This window comes from Phyllopteryx taeniolatus, chromosome 16 (genome assembly GCF_024500385.1).
Source record: "Phyllopteryx taeniolatus isolate TA_2022b chromosome 16, UOR_Ptae_1.2, whole genome shotgun sequence".
Classification (NCBI taxonomy): Eukaryota; Metazoa; Chordata; class Actinopteri; order Syngnathiformes; family Syngnathidae; genus Phyllopteryx; species Phyllopteryx taeniolatus.
This window is the reverse complement of record NC_084517.1, coordinates 7,101,952-7,128,273: the sequence shown is the minus strand read 5'-3', so window position 1 is coordinate 7,128,273 and position 26,322 is coordinate 7,101,952. Positions and strand designations below refer to the sequence as shown.

General features: G+C 40.6%; 1 protein-coding gene across 3 annotated transcripts in view; it reads left to right on the top strand.

The window, feature by feature from the left end:
- Positions 1-1,514: 1,514 nt before the first annotated feature.
- Positions 1,515-26,322, top strand: part of LOC133466601 (serine/threonine-protein phosphatase 4 catalytic subunit B) — a 32,855-nt gene continuing 8,047 nt past the window's right edge. The window contains exons 1-8 of one of the 3 annotated variants that reach the window (XM_061750496.1): positions 1,515-1,635; positions 3,075-3,349; positions 9,638-9,689; positions 9,778-9,828; positions 14,225-14,326; positions 20,145-20,318; positions 25,619-25,745; positions 25,975-26,164. In XM_061750496.1, the coding sequence (XP_061606480.1) occupies positions 3,240-3,349; positions 9,638-9,689; positions 9,778-9,828; positions 14,225-14,326; positions 20,145-20,318; positions 25,619-25,745; positions 25,975-26,164 (806 nt within the window). In that variant the 5' untranslated portion in view covers positions 1,515-1,635; positions 3,075-3,239. Of the gene's footprint in view, positions 1,711-3,074; positions 3,350-9,637; positions 9,690-9,777; positions 9,829-14,224; positions 14,327-20,144; positions 20,319-25,618; positions 25,746-25,974; positions 26,165-26,322 lie in introns of all 3 variants that reach the window. The other 2 variants (XM_061750495.1, XM_061750497.1) reach the window with 2 other exon arrangements.

The window sequence follows — 26,322 nt, the reverse complement described above, 5'->3', positions numbered from 1 at the left end:
CTATGAAGTTGATGGAAATACATTAGAAACTACAATGTTATTTAGTAGAATGCAGACATCGGCCAAGGGGGGAAAAAAAAAAACTCGATCAACATCACATATTTCCAGTCTAAAAGGCAAAAGATAACAGCAAGTGACTGTGATGTTTATATGAAAATGATCCTTTTGCTCATGTTCATGTGTTTTTCTTGTACCAATTTTTTATGGTATTTTTTGACTCCTGGTCAATGGTTATTTTCCCCCATAATCGCACAACTTCGACACAAAAGTTGCTTTTGTTTTTCTCGTAAAATTATGACTTTGTGGAGTTTGAATGTAAAATTTGGATTTGGAAAATTACATCTTTTTTCTTGTAAAACTTCAAAAGGAATATGTTTTTTTTTTTCCAATATATATATTTAGGCTTAGAACTTTAGTCTAAAATGGGAATTTATATATATATATAATATATTGCTTTCTCGTTTTTGTGGGTTTTCTCCGGGTACTCCGGTTTACTCCCACATCCCAAAAACATGCATGGTAAATTGATTGAGGACTCTAAATTGCCCTTTGGCGTGAATGTGCGCGCGAATGGTTGTTTGTTTCTATGTGCCCTGCGATTGGCTGGCGACCAGTTCAGGGTGTAGATGATTGCTGGGATAGGCTCCAGCACCACCGCGACCCTCGTGAGGATAAGCAGAACGGAAGATGAATGAATGAATGAAAATTGCTTTTTCAGAAAACAAGCAAATAAAGGCGCATTCTTCATCATCGACCTGTTATCTGACCATCCGTTTCGCGTGCTGCTTCTCCTCACGAGAGTCGCGGCCCTGCTGGAGCCCATCCCAGCAATCTTCGAGCGAGAGGCGGGGTGCACCCTGAACCGGTCGCCAGCCAATCGCAGGGCACAACCATTCGCACTCACATTCACACTTATGGGCAATTTAGAGTCTCCAATCAACCTACCATGCATGTTTTTGGGATGTGGGAGGAAACTGGAGTACCCGGAGAAAACCCACGCAGGCACGAGGAGAACATGCAAACTCCACAACCTGCTAATCTTGTCAAAATTATATCTTCACAAATGTAAATATAGCAAGCAAGTGCCTTCGTTTTCCCATTTTTACAATGATGACTCTGACGTGCAGCTCCTGATAAGGACTCGAGTAACAAAATGGCTTTGAAAACGAAATGTATTTGTAACTACTACTTTACTCGCATAAAATGTTCTGTATGTAGTTTGTACACTTGTTCGATTAAGTCATTTAAAAAAACAACAACAAAAACAGCAACTTGTTTCTATTCGAGGTCGCAACGCGGAATGTGACGTCATTGTGACTAACCCCTGCAATGCCGCCCCGTGCCGCGAGTCGGCGAAACGAGCTGCCGCCCCCTCAGCACAAACACAATGAAAGGGAGAATCGAGGGCGTCAATCGCATTGCCAAGTGCGGTGTGAAAAGGAGTTAATCAGCTAAAAAAAAACAAAACAATTGTTTTGTTGACCAGTGTTATACAGCGTCCTGCTTCCCACTCCGAGTCGAAAGGTGGCGGTAATGCACCCAAATGTTTGCTAACCACCAAAGTAAAAAAATAAAATAAAACAGAAGGGAGTAACCCGGAAGTGACGACACAAACAGAGGAACTGAGAGAGGCCGGTAAATGAAGAAAAAAACACTCCAAAGTTCTAAAACGTACTGGATCTTGTTTTTTCACCTTTCAACGTTTCTTAAGTGAGTCGTTCCATATTATTAATAGAATATTCTGATTGTTTATCTGTCGGCGCCGTTTGTAACATTTCGAGATGTAACGATGGCGGTAGTGGCACGCTAAATCGTGTTCGGTAGCTAGCCTTCGCAATTTCCTGCATTATTACACAACGCGTTGTGGTCCAACCTTATATCGATTATCAAAAGCTCACAAACTACATTAAGGGTACAAAAGAATGTGATGATGGACGTCGTGGTAGTGAAATAACCCTGCTGCTGCCAACTACTTAGCGTAGGCCTCACGCGTTAGGCCCTTCAAGTGTTCTAAACAAGTAGCAGCTATGTGAGAAATTTTTCAAATTACAGGAGACCTTCCATATTCAAGTCATCTAAGTAAGGTCTCTTTTTTTTCAGTGACAAATATTGAGAAGATTAGGGCTTTTTATAACCTATGAAAATGCACCAATTTCTGGTCAACGTCTTCATGCAAAGTCAAAGGGTGTCGAGAATTTAGGTGTGACATCTTTTTGTTGTTGTTGAATCCGAGTTTTCACACTTTCATATCTTAATTTTCAAACTGATGTTATAATTGGAAAGCTTGACCAACACTGAAACTGTCAATAAACAACAATGACATTCATTTCTGTGTAATGTTCTAACGTATCGTACCTGAAATGTAGACAAATATACCAAATTAGGCTATGACTATTAGTGCTATACATATTTTTTTTTATAATTGGTGCCATGCATAGTAAAAACTAATAGTCAACAATGAACATTGTTGATAATAGTAAGGAATAAATATAGCACAGTTAAAGCATATGTCGTTAAAATTCATGTAAAAAATTCTGTCAAGCAATTTACATCAAATTTGGTAGGAACATAGAGAAAACTATATAATAAAATACCACCATATGGATTAGAAAAAAACACCCTTACCTGTAGCTTTTGAGGGGAGTTTGTGGACTCTAAATTTGGGAAATGTTGTCTGAGGCTTAATGCGTGATTGGTCTTTTGAGAAATTTTGATGTCGTGATTAAAACTAGGAGATTTGTTCTATGTCCTCATTAGTGGTGTGGTGGCAAGGTGAAAAAAAGAAATGCGGTGAAACATGGAAAACAACGGTTCCACCGCCTCTTAAAATGCGCAATCACGAGTGTGGCTCGTTGAGTGACCACTTTAGAGACTTAGTCAGCCGCGGATACATGCATACCTACAAGATGTTTTTAATTTAGTGTAGAAGAACAAAAAATAGAATTCATTGTTCAACATTTGCTTGGGAAGTGTGCTGTGATGCAAAATGGTACTTAGCGACATGTATGTTTTTACCTTTTTTAACATCTATATCATTAATACTTTATTTCTTCTCATCCCACCAATCCAAACAGAGTGTCTTCTTGTGAGCGTCTGACTGGAAAGAGTCAAATATTGACTGCCCCAAGGGGAAGGGAGTGCCTTCTCGACGACCAGCAAATCAAAGAGCGTGGTACTAGTTAACCCGACCGAGTGTGTGAAGAGCAGTGTGTGGCCATAGTGAGTGAGCAGCTTTCCCTATGTGTGTGACAATGGGCGACATCAGCGACTTGGACCGACAGATTGAACAGCTCAGACGCTGTGAACTTATTAAGGAAAACGAAGTGAAAGCGCTTTGTGCCAAAGCCAGGTAACATATATACACACACGCAGCCACAAAATAACAAGTTTATGCTGGCGCTATACATTTTTGCGAAATGGGACAACAGCTGCTTTAATAATCCGTTTTCACATTGTTTTACATTTCATAGTGTAATTGTTTGCATATTTGTCTAATCATAAAGTTTAATAGTTTCTATTAATTAAATAATAGCAAAATGTCATCATTGGGTTGAATGTGCGGTTTGGTGACATTCTCTGCACCACATAAACATGGACCAGAGGAAGCGTAAAGAGTTGTTTCAGGAAATTAGAAAGAAAATTGTAGACAAGCACCTTACTGGTCAAGGCTATAAGAACATCTCTCTTATCACAAGAACATCAAGCTGCTGCTTATCTTGATGATCTTGTGACTACAGTTGTCTCCCACCTCCAATGAAATTAAAGGTGAACTCCAAGGACAAGGTACATCAGTGTCAGATCGCACCATCCGTCATCATTTGAGCCAAAGTAGAATTCACAGGGGAGATAGCCAAGGTGGAGACCACTTTTAAAAAGAAATCCTAGGAAAGCGAGACTGGAATTTGCCAAACTGCATGTTGACAAGCCACAAAGCTTCTGTGGGTATGTCCTAAGGACAGATGAGACTAAACTGGATCATTTGGCAAGGCACATCAGCTCTTATGTTCACAGACACAGAAATGAAACATACCCAGAAATGAACACTGTCCCTACTGTGAAAAAAGGAGGAGGCTGCTTTGTTGCATCTCGTACAGTGTACTGTCGCCTCCAAAAGTATTGGATCAAGGCAAGGTAAATTCCTTTGTTTTTGTTGTATACTGAAGACATTTGACTTTGAGATCAAAAGATGATTGTGAAACAAAAGTTCAGAAATCGAGATTTTATTTTATGGTATTTACATCTAGATGTTAATCAACTCAGGACAGAGCACTTTTTGTTTGAACCCACCCACTTTTCAAGTGAGCAAAACAATTGGAACATGTGACTGATGGTTGTTTCCAGTTGCTCAGGTGTTGCCTTTAGATTGATTGCTTAAACATGAGAGAGTGTTTGATTTTGGCTTTGGGTTTCATCTGTGAAAACTGCATTTGCTGTTAAGCAAACATGAAGACCAGAGAGGTTTCTATGGGAGAAAAGCAAACCATTTTGAACCTGAGAGAAGAGGGAAAATCAATCAGAGTTATTGCACAAATTGGGCATAGCCAATACAACAATCTGGAATGCCCTGAAAAAGAAACTACTGGTGTACTGAGCAACAGACATCGAACAGGTCGGCCAAGGGTATCAACGGCAGTTGATGACAGAAACATTGTGAGAGATCTGAAGGAACATCCATAGACAACAGTCCGTGACATCACTGCCAACCTCCACAGGGCAGGGGTGACGGTATCTAAATCCACTGTTTGAAGAAGTCAAAGAAAAAAAATATACATGCCCTACCACAAGATGCAAACCACTCATCATCAAAAATAATCGGGAAGGCCAGATTGTATTTTGCAAAGAAGTACAGAGATGAGCCACAAACGTTTTTGTGGACTGAGGAGTCCAAGATTAACCTCTACCAAAGTGATTGAAAGGCCAAAGTATGGAGAAAGAAAGGATCTGCTTGTGATCCAAAACACACAAGCTCATCTGTGAAACATGGTGGCGGTAATGTCATGGCTGCTTCTGGAATGGGCTCACTAGTCACTAGTGTGTGTGTGTGAATGTATGTATGTATGTTTTTTTTGACAATTGTGCAAAAAGATGCAGATTCCTCTAGCACTTAGAGCAGTTCGAAAGACTGATATTGCAATAGTCCGGTGCAATGACCATTGTGCAAAGGGTGCCGAGACTTCAAGCGAGTAGTGCGATGATCTGGGACAATGTTGATCGTGCAAATGTTGCAGATACTCCTCAATCAGTGTGCAAATGGAGCAGATGCTACTCTGGCATAAGTGGCCAGTATTGGTCAACAACAGATATGCAAATAGTGCAGCGTGGCGAAACTACTACAGTGACTGCATGAGTAATGTAGAATTGGCCCCACAGAAATGTGACAACAAACACAAGTCAAAAAATTGCCAGCATGTTGTAATGGAATTGTAGGTTAGGTGTTTAAGAAGTTGATTGCGAGAGGGAAGAAGCTGTTGAAATGTCTGCTAGTTTTAGTTTGGATTGATCGGTAGCGCCTACCTGAGGGAAGGAGCTGAAAGAGCTGGTGACCGGGAGGTGGAGGGTCCTAGAGGATTTTGCACGCTTTTGTCTTAGTTCTGGCAGCGTGCAAGTCCTCAAGGGTGGGTAGGGGGGTACCGATAATCCTTTCAGTAGTTTTGATTGACCGTTGCAGTCGGAGTTTGTCCTTTTTTGTAGCAGTACCAAACCAGACTGTGATGGAAGAACACAGGACTGATTCGATGACCGCTGTGTAGAACTGCCTCAGCAGCTCCCGTGGCACGGCGTGCTTCCTCAGAAGCCGCAGGAAGTACATCCTCTGCTGGGCCTTTTTGAGGACGGAGTTGATGTTGGTCGCCCACTTCAGGTCCTGAGAGACTGTAATTCCCAGGAACTTGAAGGTCTCGATGGTTGACACAAGGCAGCTGGACAACGTGAGGGGCAGCTGTGGCGAAGGATGCCTCTTAAAGTCCACGATCATCTACAGTCTTGAGCGTGTTCAGCTCCAGGTTGTGTCGGCCGCAGCACAGCTCCAGCCGCTCCACTTCCTATCGATATGCAGACTCGTCATCGTCCTTGATGAGGCCGATGACAGTGGTGTCATCTGCAAACTTCAGGAGTGTGACAGCCGGGTGCGTTGAGGTGCAGTCGTTCGTGTCGAGAGATAAGAGCAGCGCTGATGCTGCGTGTGGATGAGGTGACCTCCCCCAGCCTCACCTGCTGCGTCCTGCCCGTCAGGAAGCTGTAAATCCACTGGCAGATGGCAGGTGAGACGCTGAGCTGGAGAAGCTTGGATGAAAGGAGTTCAGGGATGATGGTGTTGAATGCTGAGCTGAAGTCCACGAACAGGATCCTCGCGTAGGTCCCTGCACTGTCGAGGTGTTCTAGGATGAAGTGCAGTCCCATGTCGACTGCATCATCCGCAGACCTGTTCGCTCGGTAGGCAAACAGCAGGGGACCTGTGACGCTCTTGAGGTGGTGGGGCGGGGGGGCTGGGACTGGGGGGGGAACTGAGCGGATTTGAGAAAGTTGGTGAAAGAAAGTCCGGAGTAGCCTCCTTGATGGTTAGCAAGTCTCCCCTTGTGTAAGTGAGTCGTGTAATGTCTCCAAAGACGAATGAAAAACACAAAAACAAAAACAATACTAGAGAGCATAACCGAGGCGACCACACTGGTAGGCGCCGTCTTGGACCATCTTGTAACTCATGATGATAGCAGCAGAATGAATTCTGAAGTCAACAAAACCATTTTGTCTGGCAATTTACATAGAAATGCACCCAAACTAATCGGGAGAAGCTTCATCATGCAACAAGATAATGACCCAAAACACACTGCCAACACAACAAAGGACTTCATAAGGCGGAAAAAGTGGAAGGTCTTAGACTGGCCAAGTCAATCACCGGAGCTTAACCCAATAGAGCATGCATCTTACCTCCTGAAGAGGAGACTGAAGGGAGAAAGCCCCAGAAACAAACTAGAAATGAAATAGGCTGCAGTAAAGGCCTGGAAAAGCATTTAAAATGAAGAATATAACAGTCTGAAGTCAATGGGTCGCAGGCTTAATGCAGTTATTGGAAGTAAGAGTTATACCACCAAATATTAAATATTAATCACTTTAAGTTAATTTCATAATGTCTCCTCCAATACTTTTGCTCACTTGAAAAGTGGGTGGCTTCAAACAAAAGGTGTTCTGTCCTGAGTTGTTGAACACCTTTTGTTAAAGCTAGAATTCTGAATTTTTGTCTCATATTCATTGTTTGATCTGAATCCCAAATGTCTTCAGTATACAACCAAAAGAGAGGAATTGACCTTGCCGTTCCAATACCTTTGGAGGGGACTTTATCTTGAATGTGTGCAGGGCACAATGACATCTCAAGACTATCAAGGTATTCTAGAGAGAAAGCTTGGTCTCAGTTGCAGGGCATGGATCTTGCAACAGGAATAATGAGCCAAACCACACAGCTAAAAACACCCAAGAATGGCGAAGAGCAAAACATTGGATTATTCTGAAGTGGCCTTGTATGAGCCCTGATCTAAATCCTCTTGAACATCTGTGGAAGGAGCGGAAACATGTTGTCTGGAGAAAGTACCCTTCAAACCTGAGACAACTAGAGCAGTTTGCTCAGGAAGAGTGGGCCAAAATACCTACTTGAGAGGAGCAGAAGTCTCACAGAAATAAAAAAAAAAAAATCATCTGATTGCAGTGACTGCCTCAAAATGTTATGCGACAAAATGTTATGTTAAAGGTACCATCATTTTTGCCCAGGCCTGTTTTTCATGTTTTTTTTTTTTTTTTTTTTTTTAAATAATTCTGTTGAACCATTAAATTTGTATTACTTTTGTCAGATTCATGTTATTTCTGTGACCACTGGGTTTTTCTTTCATTAAAAGAGGGGTACCAACAATTTTGTCCACGTGCGTATGGTATGTTTTTTTTATTAAAGTTTATCAGTTTATTTTTGAAAGGGGACAATGCAATTTCATAAAACACATGAAGTACACATGGTTAAAAAAGCCCGAATTAGCCAGAAGTCTAATTTTCATCTGTAGTCCCCTGGCCATGATGTAAAGAAGCAGTCAAATACATCTACAAGACAATATAATACAGGATACATAATCAAACGATACTATTAAGAGAGAATAAAACCATAATTTTTTTGATCATAACAAAAAAAAACCATAACATACTTGTCTTTTAGTGTTGGCAGCTATAGGTGTTAACTAGCCACATTTTCCGTTTTTTTGTGAAGGCCTTGTATGTTGTAAGCAGTTGAACCTCGTTCCACTCACCAGCGCTCCTCACTGACCAGGCTGACTTACTGAAAGTGGAATGAGACGGTCACCTCTGACAGAGCCTCGAGTGACACGCTCAGAGCTGTTTCTTTGGCTGATGAACTCAGCCAGAGGAGCTGGGGCCAAATCATGCAGTACTTTAGAAAAATCAAATTGAAATCTGCAAATATGTGAAGACTGTCCCAGTTTAAAAGTGTATCAACTATATTAATAGGTCAGTGATACAGGTAAAGTTAATAGAATATTATGGATTACTACAAACTAATATTTAAATATGGTGTTGTAACAAGAATGTGTTGCAAATTGGAACATGGTATATAGTATTTTTTTTCTATAGCTAGTCAATATTCCTAAATATTGTTGATGTAGTAATGAAATAAAGAGGGGTAGGAATAGATAAATTTATGCTTCCTCCTACTCCTTTTCAAACATGTAAATGATCAGGTGTGTGTAAGTAGGCACCTTATCTAAGTTAGTATTCTATTTTTTAGTTTTTGTTTTAGGGATTTCTGTAGTTGCTGATATTTTCAGTTTTTTTTTTTTTAAAACTATTATACTTTTTGAAGTGTTGTACTTTTTATTTTATACATCTTTGAAATAAAGGGAAAGTAATCTGTAATCCCCAAAGGTTGCGTGAAGGCAACTGGACGTTTTTTTAATTTTAATTTTTTTGTTTTGTTGTTGGTGACATTTCACCTTGAATCCAAAAGACTTCTTCAGTTCTAAAATTTTAGGTATGGTGTAAATAAGGTCATGTGTACAGTAAAATGTCTTATTTAAAACCAATTATTAGGAATTGAGGAAATATGGCTGTTTGATTTTGAAGTATTTTATTTTAACTACTTTTTTTTAATGCAGTCACAAAGTAGCCATCTGTGTTCAAAAAGTCTGCTGTCTTACTAAATAGTATACATTTACAGCGAGAGGGCACAAAGAAAATAAGTCGAGAAGTTAACATCAATAAAACCAGTACAAGAGCAAAGTCATTGAGCAACAGAAGAAACATTTGGTCGCGGATCCAGTGAGGTATGCGTTAAATTGACGTTTTTTGATAAATTGCAGAGACAGAAACTGCGACCAAGATAAATTCAATAATTTTAATGTGATGTGGGGAAAGAAATACTGGTTAATTTCCTTACATATAGTATATTTAAGTAGAAAGAATTTAAGTGTTGAAATTAACTCTTCTGGTATGAGTTCATTATTTTGTTTTACCCCCCCCCCCTGAACAGCAAGCCAAAATAGGTTATTGCATAAGTTTGAATGTTTCTACTTTTCTGTTGAAACTGTCTACCCATCACCCAGTTTCAACTTTCAGTTGAACCCATGTTAATGCTTTTTTGTATTGTCAGAGAGATTCTGGTTGAAGAAAGCAATGTCCAGAGAGTTGACTCTCCTGTAACGGTAAGTGTATTTTTTATATTTCTCTTGTTGGCCATTCGTTGAAACGCACTATACCTTTAATATGTGACAATCATTGTCCAATTTACAGGTCTGTGGCGATATACATGGTCAGTTCTATGACTTGAAGGAGCTTTTTAGAGTAAGTTATTATATTATATTATACATTAATAATGGGACAACGACACAATTCTCAGCGGTTTGGCCCTAAGCACCACCACAATGGATTTGAAATGAAACGAACGTGTGCCCTGCACACATTCAAGATCAATTTGAGAAGAGGGCCAATACTTTTTCACGGCAAGATGAATATGAGACAAAAGTTCAGAATTGCAGCTTTTATTTCATGGTATTTACATCTAGATGTAACAACTCGGGACAGAGCACTTTTTGTTTGAACCCACCCACTTTTCAAGTAAGCAAAAGTATTGGAACTAATGACTGACTGGGTGTTTCTTGTTGCGCAGGTGTTGCTTTTTTGTTTAACATTAGCGAGTGCTTGTTTTTGGCTTTGAGTTCTACCTGTGAAAACTGCATTTGCTGTTAAGCATACATGAAGACCAGAGCGCTGTCTATGAGAGAAAAGCAAACCATTTTGAAGCCGAGAGAAGAGGTAAAATCGATCACAGCTATTGGACAAACATTGGGCATAGCCAATACAACAATTTGGACTGTACTGAAAAAGAAACTTCTTTACTACAAGAAGCCGAAAGGCGAAGCAATCGATTTACCGGTCGATCTACGGTCCTACCCTCACCTATGGTCACGAGCTGTGGGTCGTGACCGAAAGAACGAGATCCCTGATACATGCGGCCGAAATGAGTTTCCTCCGCAGGGTGTCCGGGCTCTCCCTTAGAGATAGGGTGAGAAGCTAGGTCTGGAAGATCTCAGAGTAGAGCCGTTGCTCCTTCACATCGAGAGGAGCCGGATGAGGTGGCTGGGGCATCTGATTCGGATGCCTCCCGGACGCCTCCCTGGTGAGGTGTTCCGGGCACGTCCCACCGGGAGGAGACCCCAGGGACGACCCAGGACACGCTGGAGAGACTTCATCCTTCGGCTGGCCTGGGAACGCCTCGGGATCCTCCCGGAAGAGATGGATGAAGTGGCTGGGGAAAGGGAAGTCTGGGCGTCCCTGGTAAAGCTACTGCCCCCGTGACCCGACCTCGGATAAGCGGTAGAAGATGGATGGATGGATGGATGAAAAAGAAACTACTCGTGTACTGAGCAACAGAAAACGGACAGGTCGGCCAGGGGTATCACAATTAGTTGATGACAGAAACATTGAGAGAGCTGTGAAGAAACACCCAAAGACAAGTCAGTGACATCACTGCCAACCTCCACAGGGCAGGGGTGAAGGTATCACAATCCACTGTTTGAAAAAGACTTAGAGAGGAGAAATATACAGGCCATACCACAAGATGCAAACCACTCATCAGCAAAAAGAATCGGAAGGCCAGATTTTATTTTGCAAAGAAGTACAGAGAAGTTTTATGGACTGATGAGACCAAGGTTAACCTCTACCAAAGTGATGGAAAGGCCAAAGTATGGAGAAAGAGAGAATTTGCTCATGATCCAAAACACACATGCTCATCGTGTGATGTATGTTGGAGTGTCATGGCTTGGGCTTGCATGGCTGCTTCTGGAACGGGCTCACTGGTCATTATTGATGATGCAACTCATGATGGTAGCAGCTGCATGAATTCTGAAGTCTACAAAACCATTTTGTCTGGCAATTTACAGCAACATTCATCCAAACTATTTGGGAGAAGCTTAATCATGCAACAAGACGATTACCCAAAACACACTGGCAACACAACAAAGGACTTCATTGGGGGGGAAAATGGAAGTTCTTAGACTAGCCAAGTCAATCACCGGAGCTTAATCCAATAGAGCATGCATTTTACCTCCTGAAGAGGAGACGAAAGGGAGAAACGCCCCAAAACAAACAAGAACGGAAAGAGGATGCAGTAAAGGCCTGGATAAGCTTTTCAAATGAAGAATGCCACAGTCTGGTGAAGTCAATGGTTCGTAGGGTTGATGCAGTTACTGCAAATAAGCGTTATGCCACCAAATATAAAATGTTATTCACTTTAATTTCTGTTCCATTGCTTTTGCTCACTTGAAAAGTGTGTGCCTTCAAGCAAAAGGTGCTCTGTCCTGAGTTGTTGAACACAGCTAGATGTAAATACCATGAAATAAAAGCTGGAATTCGGAACCTTTGTCTCATATTCCTCAACTTATCTGAAACCCAAATGTCTTCAGTATACCACAAAAACAAAGGAATTGACCTTGCCATTCCAATACTTTTGGAGTGGACTGTATACATGCATAGACACACACACACACACACATTTTTTCTTCTTCTTTACAGTATTCTCCATGAGCCACGAGGAATTAGTGTGCTTCCTAGTTCCGAATCTTTTGCCAAAGGCAAAGGGCATGACAAAAAAACTTGCTGTACCAAAAATAGCATTTTCCAGACACCGGAGACTTGTTTTGTATTCCTCAGTGTTAACTGCCACAGTGTGTGTGCGTGCGTGTCTCTCTCTCGCACCCTTTCTTTCTTTCTTTCTATCTCTCCTGCACTGTAGATTGGCTCCTTAATTCATGTCGTTTTCATTTCACTCGTTATTACAGAGTCATGTGCAAAGGTTTTAACTATGAAGCTAGCATATCTATCCATCTAAACCCTGTTAATAGCATAGACATGAAGATATCTACAAAGTTAAAAAGCCCTGATTCTTTTAAAAAGGATTGCATAGGAAAACAACCTAAAATATGGTTGTGGTAGTGCTAAAAAATAGGTTTTCCCACCAAAAGAGGGTTAGGAGTCCACACTATAAGAGCTGGCTGCTGGCCCTGCTGAGTCAAACAAATGATTCAATACAAGTGAAGCCTTTTAATTTTTTATTTTTTTAAATTTGTTTTCTTTAAATTTGAGTTGTGTGTTCTTCCCATGCCTGTGTGTGTTTCCTCCGGGTAGTCCTGTTCCCTCTAGGCTTTACACAATCAGGATTTCTGGGGCCGATCACCGATTAGCGAGTTAAAAAAACGATATCCGATCACAAGATGGAGCAATGTGTCTATTTAAATGACTTGTTCATTTACTGTATATACTTGTGTACTGTATACTGAGTATCTTCAAAAGTATTCTCTATTCAGGTAATGTATTGTAATCAGTCAGGTGAAACCAATATTACAACATGACACAAATATGTGCTAACTTACTGCAATTAAATGACTTCATTGTAATGAACTTACTTCACACACACACCAAAACCTTAGCGCATGATTCAACATCACACCGGCATGTTTATGTACAACCGTTAGTGTTAGCACTAGCATCAAAGACGGAATCCGGTAGTATTGGAATAATTTTATTGCAGTAGTCTGACAAAGTGAAATCGTGAAATACCAAAGTTGTCTTGTAGTCTGATCCAGTCTGTCTCAGACGTCTGTCACACGCCGCTGACGTTTTTTTTTTTTTTTTTTTTTTTAAATAACTTGGCGGTCAGATATTTACAGTACTACATCAAAAGATGCCATCAAAGTTATGAACAGAATCAAATTATTAATTATATTATAATTATAGTTTCAGGGCCCACAATTTAAACAATTTCAAGTATTTATTTGTTTATTTTTACATAATTTGGGATTCCAGCTCATAAAACCCACAAAATGTAAAAAATTGTACCGGCATTACCAGATAACTAGAAACCCTTTATTGTTCAGTGACTGTTTTTCTCAATGTCTTTGTCTCAAAGGTGTTCTCTGTCAATTGACTGTCTGTTGTCGTACTAGAGTGGCTTCAATTACCGGAGACAAATTCCTTGTGTTTTTTGGACATACTTGTCAAATAAAGATGAATCTGATTCTGAAATCAGGAATTCAAAAAATTAGCCCAAATTTTGCAGGCCATAAATGTTTTAAACTGAGTGTCACACAATAATCATCAACTGAACTCAAAGCACCCGCTCAGTTTTCCCCAGGTGTCATTAAATTGCTTTAGTTTGGTTCAATTGTCTGTTGGGTTCAATATGGGGAAGACTGCAGACTTGACAACTGGCCATCATTGTGATACCCTTCATAGGATGGGTAAGCCACAAAAGTTCATAGCTAAGGAGGCTGGCTGTTCACAGAGTGCTTTGTCCAAGCATATCAATGGAATGTCTAGTGGAAGGACAAAATGTGGCAGGAGAATATGCATCAGCAAAAGAGGTGACCATGGGCTTCAGCGGATTATCAAACAGAGAAGATTCAGAATCTAGCACAGATCCTTAAAGAGTGGAATGAGGTGGGATTCGCAGCTTTAAAAACCACCACATTCAGACTACAAGTGTCGGTTCCTCGCGTCGAGCCACTTCTGAGCCTGAGCCAATGTAGGAAACGTCTCAACTGGGCCAAGGAGAAGGTTTCCTTCACCCCAGAATATATCGGAATAATGTAATTAAAAAAAAAAAAAAAAAAGTTATCGGCTCATCACCTTATACTTAATTATTGTACCTCCCTAATATTTCTTTGTATTGTTTTTACAACAGGTTGGTGGTGATGTCCCAGAGACCAATTATCTCTTCATGGGAGACTTTGTAGACAGGGGCTTCTACAGTGTGGAAACATTCCTCCTCCTGCTAGCTCTTAAGGTACACATACAAAGTGTTCCTAGGCTTGTCACGATAATTACTATAACATATATAAAATGGACTCGATCATTTTTCCGGAGTCAATAAATTGTCATTGTTGTGGTGAGTTGGCAGTGCGTAGCACACAACAGAGACACTGAAGGGGAAGTTAAATGTTTGTTTGCCAGCCCGCAAGATAACAAGCTAGGGAGCTAAAATAATAATGCATTACACTTAACACTCAGACGCTTTACAATTTCACACATCATTTATTCATACAATTTCACGCATTAATCATTCATTTCTCAGTCACATCCTGGTGGTGGTAAGCTACCTACGGCCCCTCCGACCACCAAACACCCAACCGCATTCATTCGCAGGCAGTGTGGGTGTTGTGGGTAATGTGTTAAGTGTCTTGCCCAGGGACACAATGACGACATTGTGATCGCACGCCACCCACAAGAAAAACAGCTCACTCCACCGTGGCGATGTTGTTTAAAACGTCAGCGCCTCGCTCCGTGTTGTTGTGTGTGTTAGTCCCCACATAATACACACACTGGAAAGTTAACTGCTTATCAAGCATAACCTCAGCGGCACACATTATTCAGCCAATAGTAGACTATAGAGAACATTTGATTGACAGGTGACACTTTTGACAATTTTTTTGGGGAAAGAAATGCGCATTATACACGAGAAAATACAGTACTTTAGATTTTACATCAGCCCAGATGTTGGGTACACATAACTAGGGGTGGGGGGAAAAACGTATTTAGTCAACCACCAAAAGTTCTCCCACTTAAAAAGCTGACAGTCCTGTAATTTTCATCTTAGGTATACCTCACCCAAGAGAAACAAAATGAGAAAGAAATACAGAAAATCAGTCTGATTTTTCAAGAATATATTAGCAAATTATGGTGGAAAATAAGTATTTCGTCAATAACAAAAGTTCATCAATTTGCTAATAAATTCTTTAAAAATCAATGTGATTTTATGGATTTTGTATCAACTTAAAACTGTTATGTTCAAAATCCAAACGTAGTGTCTGCTTGATTCATTATGTTGGTGTCACAGAGATGCCAACTGTGACGATTTACCGTATTTTGTCCTGGCCAGTTGCCGTGTGTTCCAATGTTATGCTGAAGTTGAAAATAGTCAGTAAACCGGAGAGGACAAGACACACAATCGTGTAAATACCTTGAAGTGCGCCAGTGAGCAAGGTAGCGAGCAAGTGGCTATCATGAGCTCGGCATCTGCAAGTACTGCGGCAAGTGATTGGCTAGCATCAGATTTGGAATCTACCAACCAATCGCCATAACGTTTGTTGATGTCATTGGGTTTTCCTCAGTATATAAAAATAAATAAATAAAAATAGCTTCAAGCTCGTCTGACAGGCATCTGTAAGGCTGTGGCCGTGTTGCTACAGTGGCTAACAGCGTCACTAATAATCGCCTCCATGGGAACGAATAAGCCACACTTCTACCCTAGGACTCCGAGTATTAACAGGAGAAAACAGCTAAACCGGCGCTAAGGTATTGTTAAATGTCACCAAGCAAACTCCGGAATAAGTGATTGTTGTGATTTCTACACGTCTCGCTGGAGCCACTTTCGTACAGCTGAGCGTGACCAACTATGAAAAGCAAATTAATGTGTGTATGTCTGGAGATCAAATATAAGACACACTGTCTGAAAACTGGTTATCAGACACGTCAGCCAAGACGAGTGGTTGTCGTATACTATATTAACTATTTTGTATCGGCGATTATTTTTTTTTATTTTTTGCTTGTTTGCACAATAGAATACTGTCTTTTTAAAACGGCATTTGTCATTGTATTTTTATTTTTTATTTTTATTTTTTTTTATGTATTTGTACAACTATATGTCCATGTTCTTACACGTTCCAATAGAAATTAATACATAGTACACTTTTTCATCACTAGACATACATGTATTCACATTAATGAGCACTTATGTGATCACTTTCATGTGTAAACGTGTACATCTGTATTTAAACAAACGTACAGTAAATGGCCACGCATAGTCGTGCTCAAAAATATTAGCACCCCATGGGTATGACTGTATTGTTTATGATCTATACAGTGCTGTAAGAAGAAGGCCAATTCCTTATCAAATTCTCATATTTTTGCTTAGTTTCCTCACTTTGTTTACAATCAAACAAATGTACCGGACAAATATAACCCAAGTGAACTTAAAATGCTTTTCACTTTCATTTTTGAGATCTGCACAATAAATCCCTAACCCAAAATCACATCTTATTTTACCTACCGAAGCTAAAAAAAAAAAAAAAAAAAAAAAAAAACAATGCTATACTATGCTAAATAACGCATACCGTGCTATACCTCGTGCAGCTCCGGGCTCGTCTGATAACTGCTTAATTCACTTAATACCAACATACAGGCAAAAACCTAAATGTGTGAAGCCTACAGTGAAAACAGTGAAAAGGTGGGCCAACGAAGCAAAGCTAGAACGTCAAAGCTGTTTAGACTGCACAGACTGGAGTGTCTTTGAAAATTCAACTGGCAGCCTGGATGAATATACGTACACTGTGACATCCTATATCAGTTTATGTGATGAGATGTGTATACCAACAAAGTTGCACGTTCAATAACAACAAGCTGTGGTTCACTGCCAAACTTAAGCAACTTCGCCAGGCTAAAGAGGACGCATATAGAACCCTGTATAATTGCGCTAGAAACCAGCTGACTAAAGAAATTAACATCGCATAGAGAAATTAGGCAGTAAAGTTAAACAGTTTACTGCTAACGACTCTAAATCAGTCCGTCATGCATTACAATCCCTAACCAATTATGAGCGAGCATCCACCCAAGCTGAGAACAATAAAGGCCTAGCCAACGACTTGAAGACCTTCTACTGCAGATTTGAAAAGGACACTTCACACCCCACACCCACCTAGCCGCACCACCGACCACCATCACACACCTGACTCCCCCTCCTTCGTTGACGATCCACGAACAGGAGGTGAGGCGCATCTTCAAACAACAAAAGATCAACAAAACGGCAATCCCAAACCTTGTGTCCCCATCCTGCCTCGAAGTCTGCGTGGACCAGCTCGCTACAATCTTCACAGAGGTCTTCAATAGATCTCTGGAACTCTGTGAAGTACCACCTTGTTTCAAACGCTCCACCATCCCCTCGTGCTGGACCACCTCGAGCGTCACAGGTCCCCTGCTGGACCCCCTGCAGTTTGCCTACAGAGCAAACAGGTCTGCGGATGACGCAGTCAACATGGGACTGCACTTCTAGAACACCTCGACGGCACAGAGACCTATGCAAGGATCCTGTTCGTGGACTTCAGCTCTGCGTTCAACACGATCATCTCCAAACTCCTCTCTTCCAAGCTTCTCCAGCCCAGCGTCTCGCCTGCCATCTGCCAGTGGATTTACAGCTTCGTGACGGGCAGGACACAGCGGGAGACGCTGGGGGACACAACCTCATCTACACGCACCGTGGCGCCCCAAAGATTTGTCGTCTCTTCTCTCTCTACACGAGCAACTGCACCTCAACGCACCCGGCTGTCAAACTTCTGAAGTTTGCAGACGACACTACAGTCATCGGCCTTATCAAAGACTGTGACGAGTCTGCGTATCAACAGGAAGTGGAGTGGCTGGAGCTGTGGTGTGGTAGACACAATATGGAGCTGAACACGCTCAAGACTGTAGAGCTGATCGTGGACTTTAGGAGGCATCCTTTTCCACAGCTGCCCATCACGCTGTCCAACTGCCCTTTGTCAACCGTCAAGACCTTCAAGTTCCTGGGAATTACAGTCTCTCAGGACCTGAAGTGTGAGATCAACATCAACTCCATCCTCAAAAAGGCCCTGCAGAGGATGTACTTCCTGCGGCTTCTGAGGATGCACGGCCTGCCACAAGGGCTGTTAAGGCAGTTCTACACAGCAGTCATCGAATCAGTCCTGTGTTCTTAGGGTTTGTGTGCTTAGAAGGAGAGTCTGTTGTCTAGGATGACACCCAGACTCTTAACCTGGGGGGAGGGGGAAACAGGAATTATCACATGTAATGGAAAAACTGTCAATTTTGGCGACCATGTACTTGGTACCTATGGGCTGAATTTCAGTTTTGAGTTTTAGAAAGTTGTATGAGAACCACTGTTTGAGTTCAGAGAAGCAGTCAGTAAAGGAGGAAGAGTGGCAGTGGGTGTGCGCGTGCGTGTGTAATGGCAGTGTGGTGGAGTCTCTTCAGGAGGATAGTATCGGAAATTTTTAAAAACTATTGGTATATTGGTGTCAGTCATTGTCCTGCTTGTTTCTGTTCACAAAAAGCTAGTTTTCTCCGCTTTTTGGGAGAAACTGCTGCTCTAATTGGTGAACCCAACCTACAGTGCCATGAGGTGTTTTCCCCCTTCTCAAATTAGCTTATCATAGTTTCCCTCTTTGATGTTCATCAAAAAATATCAAGACAAAAAGTAAACAGCAAATGCTGTTTTTCAATGCTTTTATTTGACACACATAATGAAGTTTCATTTGCATGTCTGTGCCTTAAATGTGCCATCTCTCCTTCTCTCTCCCCACACTCGCTTGACCCCCGCCCTCTCGTGCGCCTGTTGTGAGCAGGAAGGCTCTGCCTCTGTGACTTTTGTCAGCGGTTCCATTCCAAAAATGTTTTGTCTTTTAATTTGAAAACTTTGACTCAACAGTAAGGTATTGTATACAAACACAGTCCCATTTGCAGCCGCATTTGACCTTCAATTCTTCTTTCAGCGGATGTGCTTTTATATCCTCTTCGCGTGAATGGCTCGCATCTTCTGCAGATGTATCTCTGTAACTTCTCCGGCATAATGAATCTCCTGTCCAGAGCTTCAAATCAAACTACTCTTGGTTTGTGTTATTTTGTGTGTATGTGTTTTATTTGTTAGACCCGTGTGGCTGGCCGTGGTGTTTTCCATCATAAGCTTGAGTCAGGCTATGTGGTTGTTTCAAATACACATGTCATTCTTTGTCTTATGGTTGGTTTTTGAGTAAAACCCTACTGGTAGTGACAATGTAAAGTTTGCAGCCTTTTTTTTTTTTTTTTTTTTTAAAAGAATATTTAATTATATCAGCCAAAGTGCAGCTTGTTGTCAAGTCAGTGGAGTCATGCAGCAATGTTTATTTATTTTTATTTTTTTTAAGTTTTGGCTCGCAAGTCAAAGCAAAAATTTGGCCGCTCGACGGCTCGTAGACACCACTGTATTTATGCAGTTCATATAAACTCCAATTTCAATGAAGTTGGGGCATTGTGTAAAATCTAAAAACAGAATACAATGATTTGCAGTTGCTTCAACCTATATTCAATTGAATGCACAACCAAAAAAAAGATATTTGATGTTCAAATATGTTTTTTTTTGCAAATATTCACTTATTTGATGCCTGCAACACATTCCAAAAAGGCTGGTACAAAACCTTTTCCTTTTAATACTCAATAAGCATTTGGGAACTGAGGACACTAATAGCTTTGTAGGTGGAATTCTTTCCTATCCTTGCTTGATGCACAACTTCACTTGCTCCACAGTCCGGGGTCTCAGTTGTCGTATGTTGTGCTTCATAAAGTGCCACACATTTTCAATGGGGAGACAGCTCTGGACTGCTGGCAGGCCAGTCTAGTACTTTACTACAAAGCTACACTATTGTCGCTGATTATAATTTGTACACAATTGTCCAGTTCCTTCTTATATAGCCATGTTGCTCTTAATGCTTGGCATGGTTTTGGTGAAATGCCAGTGGAAGTGGCTACCTTCATGCTGCCTGTGCCTGCTCTGCTTAATGCTTGTTTTTTTTTTAACACATCTGTGTGGTTTTCATTTTCAGGTGCGTTACCCAGACAGGATAACTCTGATTCGGGGAAATCATGAGTCCCGGCAAATCACCCAGGTCTACGGATTTTATGATGAGTGCCTCAGAAAATACGGCTCTGTCACAGTATGGAGATACTGCACTGAGATTTTTGACTACTTGTCCCTTTCTGCTATCATTGATGGCAAGGTGAGAATTTGGTTATTTGCTCCTGTGTTTTTTTTTTGGGGGGGGGGGGGGGGGGGGTGAATAAAACACTACAATAATCCCTCCTCCATTGCGGGGGTTTGGTTCCAGACCCCCCTGCGATAAGTGAAAATACACGATATCAAAATACCCTCTTTAAATACACCTTAGGCATGTTTTATAGCATTTACGGCACTTAAATTTTTTTTTGAGCTTTAAACACTTAAAACAATACAAATCTAATTTATTTATATAGCGCATTTCATACACAAGGAACCGTATTTTCACGACCATAAGGCGCACTTAAAAGTTTTCTCCAAAATGGACGGGGCGCCTAACCCTTATGTGTGCGCCGAGTTCCAAAATCTGCAAATGTTGTTGTGTGACTTTGATGAGCGCTCCGCTTGACTCACTGGGAGCATTTCCTGCCACAGTAGCAGAACTTTAAAATCTATCCTAAAGATGACTGGAAGCCAGTGTAAAGATTTCAGAATTGGAGTAATATGCTCTCTTTGTTCTGGTCAGAACCCGAGCTGCAGCATTCTGAATGCGCTGCAGCTGTTTAATGCTCCAGTCAGTAGACCATTACAATTGTCAAGTCTACTTGAGATTAAAAGCATGGATGAGCTTCTCCTGGTCTGCTTGACACACACCTTCACTCTGGATATGTTCTTGAGATAGTACAAGGCAGTTTTGGTAATTGATTTGATATGACAGATTCCGACCCGACTTTCAACAATCAGAACACCAAGCAATATTCTTTTCCTTATTGCCAAAAACAATTATCTCAGTTTTGTTGTCAATTGGACTATAGTCATCTGGAGACACTGCTAGATATAACTGTGTCATCTGCGTAGCTATGATAGTCAAAATTTAAGTTCTAAAGAATTTGACCCAGTTTCAGCCCGCTTATAACTTGAGAATTGCAGATGTTTTTTTGTAGTGTAGTTTTGACTGTGCATACACACACACACACACACACACACAGCAACAGAATTTGCACATTCACTTTTTTTCTTTTTGATGTTCATGCTGTAGTTAAAAAAATTCAGAAGTTACTCACTATTTACTCAGTACTTGAGTAATTATTTCACAATGTACTTTTTACTCAAGTATTTTTTTGGAGGACTACTTTTTACTTTTACTGGAGTCACATTATTGCCAAGTAACAGTCCTCTTACTTGAGTACGTTTGCCTAATTCTACCCACCTCTTGAGCGGACTTCCTCTATTGCTACTCTTACGTTTAAGCTACATTTTTGCTCATCAGATCAGCCAGTGTCGTATTTGTTGCACGGGTCTAATTGTATTTTCGCGTTGAGGTGCCGTGGGTCGTGGCCCTGGTTGTGGTCCCAGCGGAACTGCGAAGCACACGTAACATCGGCTACGAGCTGATCCGCTAGTACGTCTTGTATTAATTAGGGAACGCGCCTACAATGATCTAATTAGTTTACGGATGTTAATGTTAAATGTATTAAGCCACGGAGTAATGTTATGGATTTTGTCACAACACTGAATGAACTAACTGCAAATTCAGAAATGGCCAATAAAAACTGAAAAATATTGTACTTGATATTTTCCTGGAGGATGCATTTGGGATTAGCCTTTGAATTTGGTAATAGTGAAAAATGAAGTGTAACAGACATTGATTTTAGTCAAATCTTTTCCAGAATGAGAGTGCTTAAAGAGAGAGATGCGATTCATGTGGCACAGCTTGAAGCAGGCATCAGATGCAGGTGGAGATGGGCCTGACTCAAGTTGGTGGCCAGAACAAAAAAGCTAAGAAATGAGGCAAATTTTATTTTATTCTTAAATTTGTACATCACCATGTACCTGAGCGGTGTAAAATGTTTTTCTGCGTGAAGAAAATTTATTTTGCCTTATTTTACTCTTCAGTGTTCCAGATTGCTTAATTTATATCAAAACAATTATCTGCGGTGGCCCGGGGGTTCCCCCCAGACCCCTCCCTACATTTTTTTTGGGTTGTTTTTTTTTTTTGGGTCAACTTTTTCATGCCTTTGGTGTTTGCATGTCTGACAAAGTGTTAGAAAAATTCGACTTCAATAGGAACTCATTTAGATGCATATGGTCTCTTTTACTATGAGCCAACACAAGATTGAAAGGGAATGGCAGTCTGACAGATCAGATTAAGCAAGACTGGTCAACTGGGTGTTGCCCATCACCAACGCTTTTCGTTATCTTCAGCCAACCACTAGATGAAGCAGAGCTGTCAAATGTTACGAAATGTCCGTATTTTGTTACAGAAATCACTGAACGTTGACTTGTTGCGGTCGAAAAAGAGATTGTTCCGGATATTGGAGGGGGAAAATCCAGGGTCCGACTTTACCGGCCAGTACGGCACTGTGTCCGGCCACCGTGTAGAAAATTTCATCAATTAATTTGATGAAATCAACTGTATTGTTTTAAAAAGAGAGGAAAAAAGCTGCTTGGGCCCACGCTATTCTATTACGTCCGTATAAGTGTATTATTAATAATAAATATTTGGAATATAAGAGCCTTTATTAGGCCCACAATGGAGAAATTTCCATCATTTCAGTAGCAACAGTGGATATAGGAAATAAAGAATGTATAATATAAAGCGCATGCAAGAGAAGACATCTATACAAATACAGTCTCAAAATCTAAACTATTGTCCATCCATAAACTCCAATGCAATCTATCAGCAATGTTGTTTGTTGGCAAAATAGTGCTGAGTTTTAATTGACTCTTGAGATCTGATTAATCTGATGTGATCGACTTGCTTTTTTATTCATTTAGTTTTTTTTTTTTTTTACCAAGGTTGAAAAAGAATTGGAAAGACGGCATAGGCCCAGATATATTTGACGATGGCATGTCGAAATCTCGTACTTTGATTCAAGCTGCAACTGTGTCTGCCATTACAAGGTTGATGCAATAAAAACAATATATAAATATGGAAGCCATAATTTACTAACAATTTCGATTTTAGTAATGATTGTTGTGCAATTGAACAGTATGCAGAATTATCTATTACGTAATGTACTGCAATAACTGTCCCGCGGTAATGTTCTTGACAACATTTTTAAAATCTGGAAATTCAGACAAATTTGTGAAGTGAATTTCCATAGGTTGGCAGCTCTGTTCAAGCAAACAGGCAGAATCATATTATCAAGGGGTTGGAGATGTGAGTATCAGAACTCAAATTGAGCCTAATTGCGGACGACGAGAAAGCATAGATTGGGCGACCAGACATTAACTTTTCAATACTGATGGAGCGACTGGAGGAATACGAACATTATTCAGGGTACAGACTTAACGTGACAAAGATACAGACTTTAGCTCTATACTACATGCCGACAAGGGAGAACAAAGAAATACAAACTTAAATTGGGATTGTGAGAAGATCAAATATTTAGGAGTGTAAATCACACAAAAAAACACTAATTAATCCGAACATCAAGAGGGACTTGTGAGGGTGTTCAACACAGGCCTTGGACTTCAGATCATGGATTGAAATGCTAAAAATGAAGATACTGCCAAGGTTACTGTACTTTTGTCAATCTTCACCTTCAATGCTGTGAATTGCTCTTGGTGCAATTCTCAAATTCTTATATTTTTGCATAGTTTCCACACTTGAATACCATCAAACAAATGTAAATATCAAACAAATATAACCCAAGTGAACTTAAATGCCGTTTTTAAATGATTTATTAATTAAGGGGGGGGGGAACAATTCAAAGTTACCTGGTCCTGTGTGAAAAAGTAATGGTGCCCTAAACCTAATAACTGGTTGGGCCATCCTCAGGAACTGAAATCAAGCATTTTGTATAACTGGCAATGAGTCTTTCACATCTCTGTGGAGATATTTTGACCAACTCTTCAGCAAAAATTGAGGGTTTTCAAGCATGAATGGCCTTTTTAAGGTCATGCCACTGCATTTCAATGTGATTCAAGTCTGGACTTTGACTAGGCCACTCCAAAACCTTCCTTTTTGTTTTTTAAGCCATTCAGAAGTTGATTTGCTGGTGTGTTTTGCATGGTTATCCTGCTGCAGAAACCATCTGCGCTTCAGCTTGAGGTCACAAACTGTTGGCTAAACATTCTTCTTCAGGTTTTTCTGTTAAAGAGCAGAATTCATGGTTCCATCAATCACAGCAAGTTGTCCAGGTCCAGAAGGAGCTAAGCAGCCCAAGACCATCACATTACCACCATCATGTTTGACTGATGGTATGATGTTCTTTTTCTGAAATGTTGTGCTACATTTACGCCAGATGCAACGAGGGACACACCTTCCAAAAAGCTCAACTTTCATCTCGTCAGTCCATATAATAATATCCCATAAGTCTTGCGAATCATTCCTTTGTCCCCCCCCCCCCCCCCCAAAAAAAATAAAATTAACCTTTGTTCTTGTTGGTTAGCAGTGCTTTTCACCTTGGAACTCTGCCATGGATGGTTTTTCTCCCAGACTCTTCCTCACTGTTGTGTCATGAACACTGACCTTGACTGAGGCAAGGGAGACTTGAAGTTTTTTTTAGAAGTTGTCCTGAGTTCCTTTGTGGCCTCTTGGATGAGTCATTCCTGTTCTCTTGGGGTATCTTTGTAGGCCGGCCACTCCTGGGAAGGTTTTCCACTGTTCCATGTTTTCTAAATGTGAGGATAATGGCCCTCCCTCTGGTTCGCTGGAATCCTAAAGCTTTAGAAATGGCTTTTGTAACGCTTTCCAGATAGACAGATGTCAGTTACTTTATTTTTCAACTGTTCTGGAATTACTTTGGATCACTTTGGTCATTTTGTTGGAACCTTTTTAGATCTTTCGTCCAACTTGATTTTGTTGGGACAGATTTTTTTATTTTTATTTTTTTTTACTCAACAGCTCTTGAGGTAATCATGCTTGGGTGTGAGCAGTGAATATTAACCAAAAAATTCTCATTAGCCGCAATTATGATTTTCTCCCCCAACCCCAATAAATGAAACCACCATTTTAAGTTCACTTGGGTTATATTTGTCTATTTACATTCGTTTGATGACCTTAAACGTTGAAGTGGGGAAACTATGCAAAAATATAAGAATTTGAGAAGGGTGACAATACTTTTTCAAGGCACTGTATGTATGCATTTATTTTATGACTAAGGTGTGGTTGTGTTTTGTGGTCACTGATCTGGAAATTACTATACTTATGCATGGAACCCCCCCCCCCCCCCCCCCCCCCCATTATTTTAATCAAATGTTACTCTCAAGTTAAATAAATGTAAGCGTGTCTCAATGGTTACTTTTGTGTTTGTGAGTTAACTTGTGTATCAGTTTTAATAATTTTTGTCCACTCAGATATTTTGTGTGCATGGTGGCTTATCGCCTTCCATCCAGACACTGGATCAGATCCGGACCATTGACAGAAAACAGGAAGTGCCTCATGATGGGCCCATGTGTGACCTGCTTTGGTCGGACCCAGAAGGTATACAAGAAACCTCTTTTGTCACTCAAACATTCTCATCCAAACCTGAATTGAATCCAGCTCTATTTTGATTTATTTTTCCAGTCAATATTTTCAAAGTAATTCAATTTAATTATACTATCGAAATATAGCCTTAAAACACTTCTCTCTCCCAAAAGACAAATAATATTGGTGGTAATAAACTATCCTGAGTTTTGACATCTTTTTGACTTTGTGTCCCTGGTTTCAGACACTACAGGATGGGGTGTGAGTCCCAGAGGTGCTGGTTACCTGTTCGGTAGTGATGTGGTGGCCCAGTTCAATGCTGCCAATGACATTCACATGATTTGCCGAGCACATCAGCTGGTCATGGAAGGCTATAAGTGGCACTTTAACGAAACAGTGCTCACTGTGTGGTCAGCACCCAACTACTGCTACAGGTACGAAGCATAAGACGAATCAATACTGCTGCATCAGGTCCATTAAATTTCACTATTCGCCTTGAAAATAAAACCTGCTTGAAGTGGGACCTTACTGCAACTGTTTGCACAACACTGTTTGAAATACTGTAGCCACAAAAGAAGCCTAAAAAGCAGTG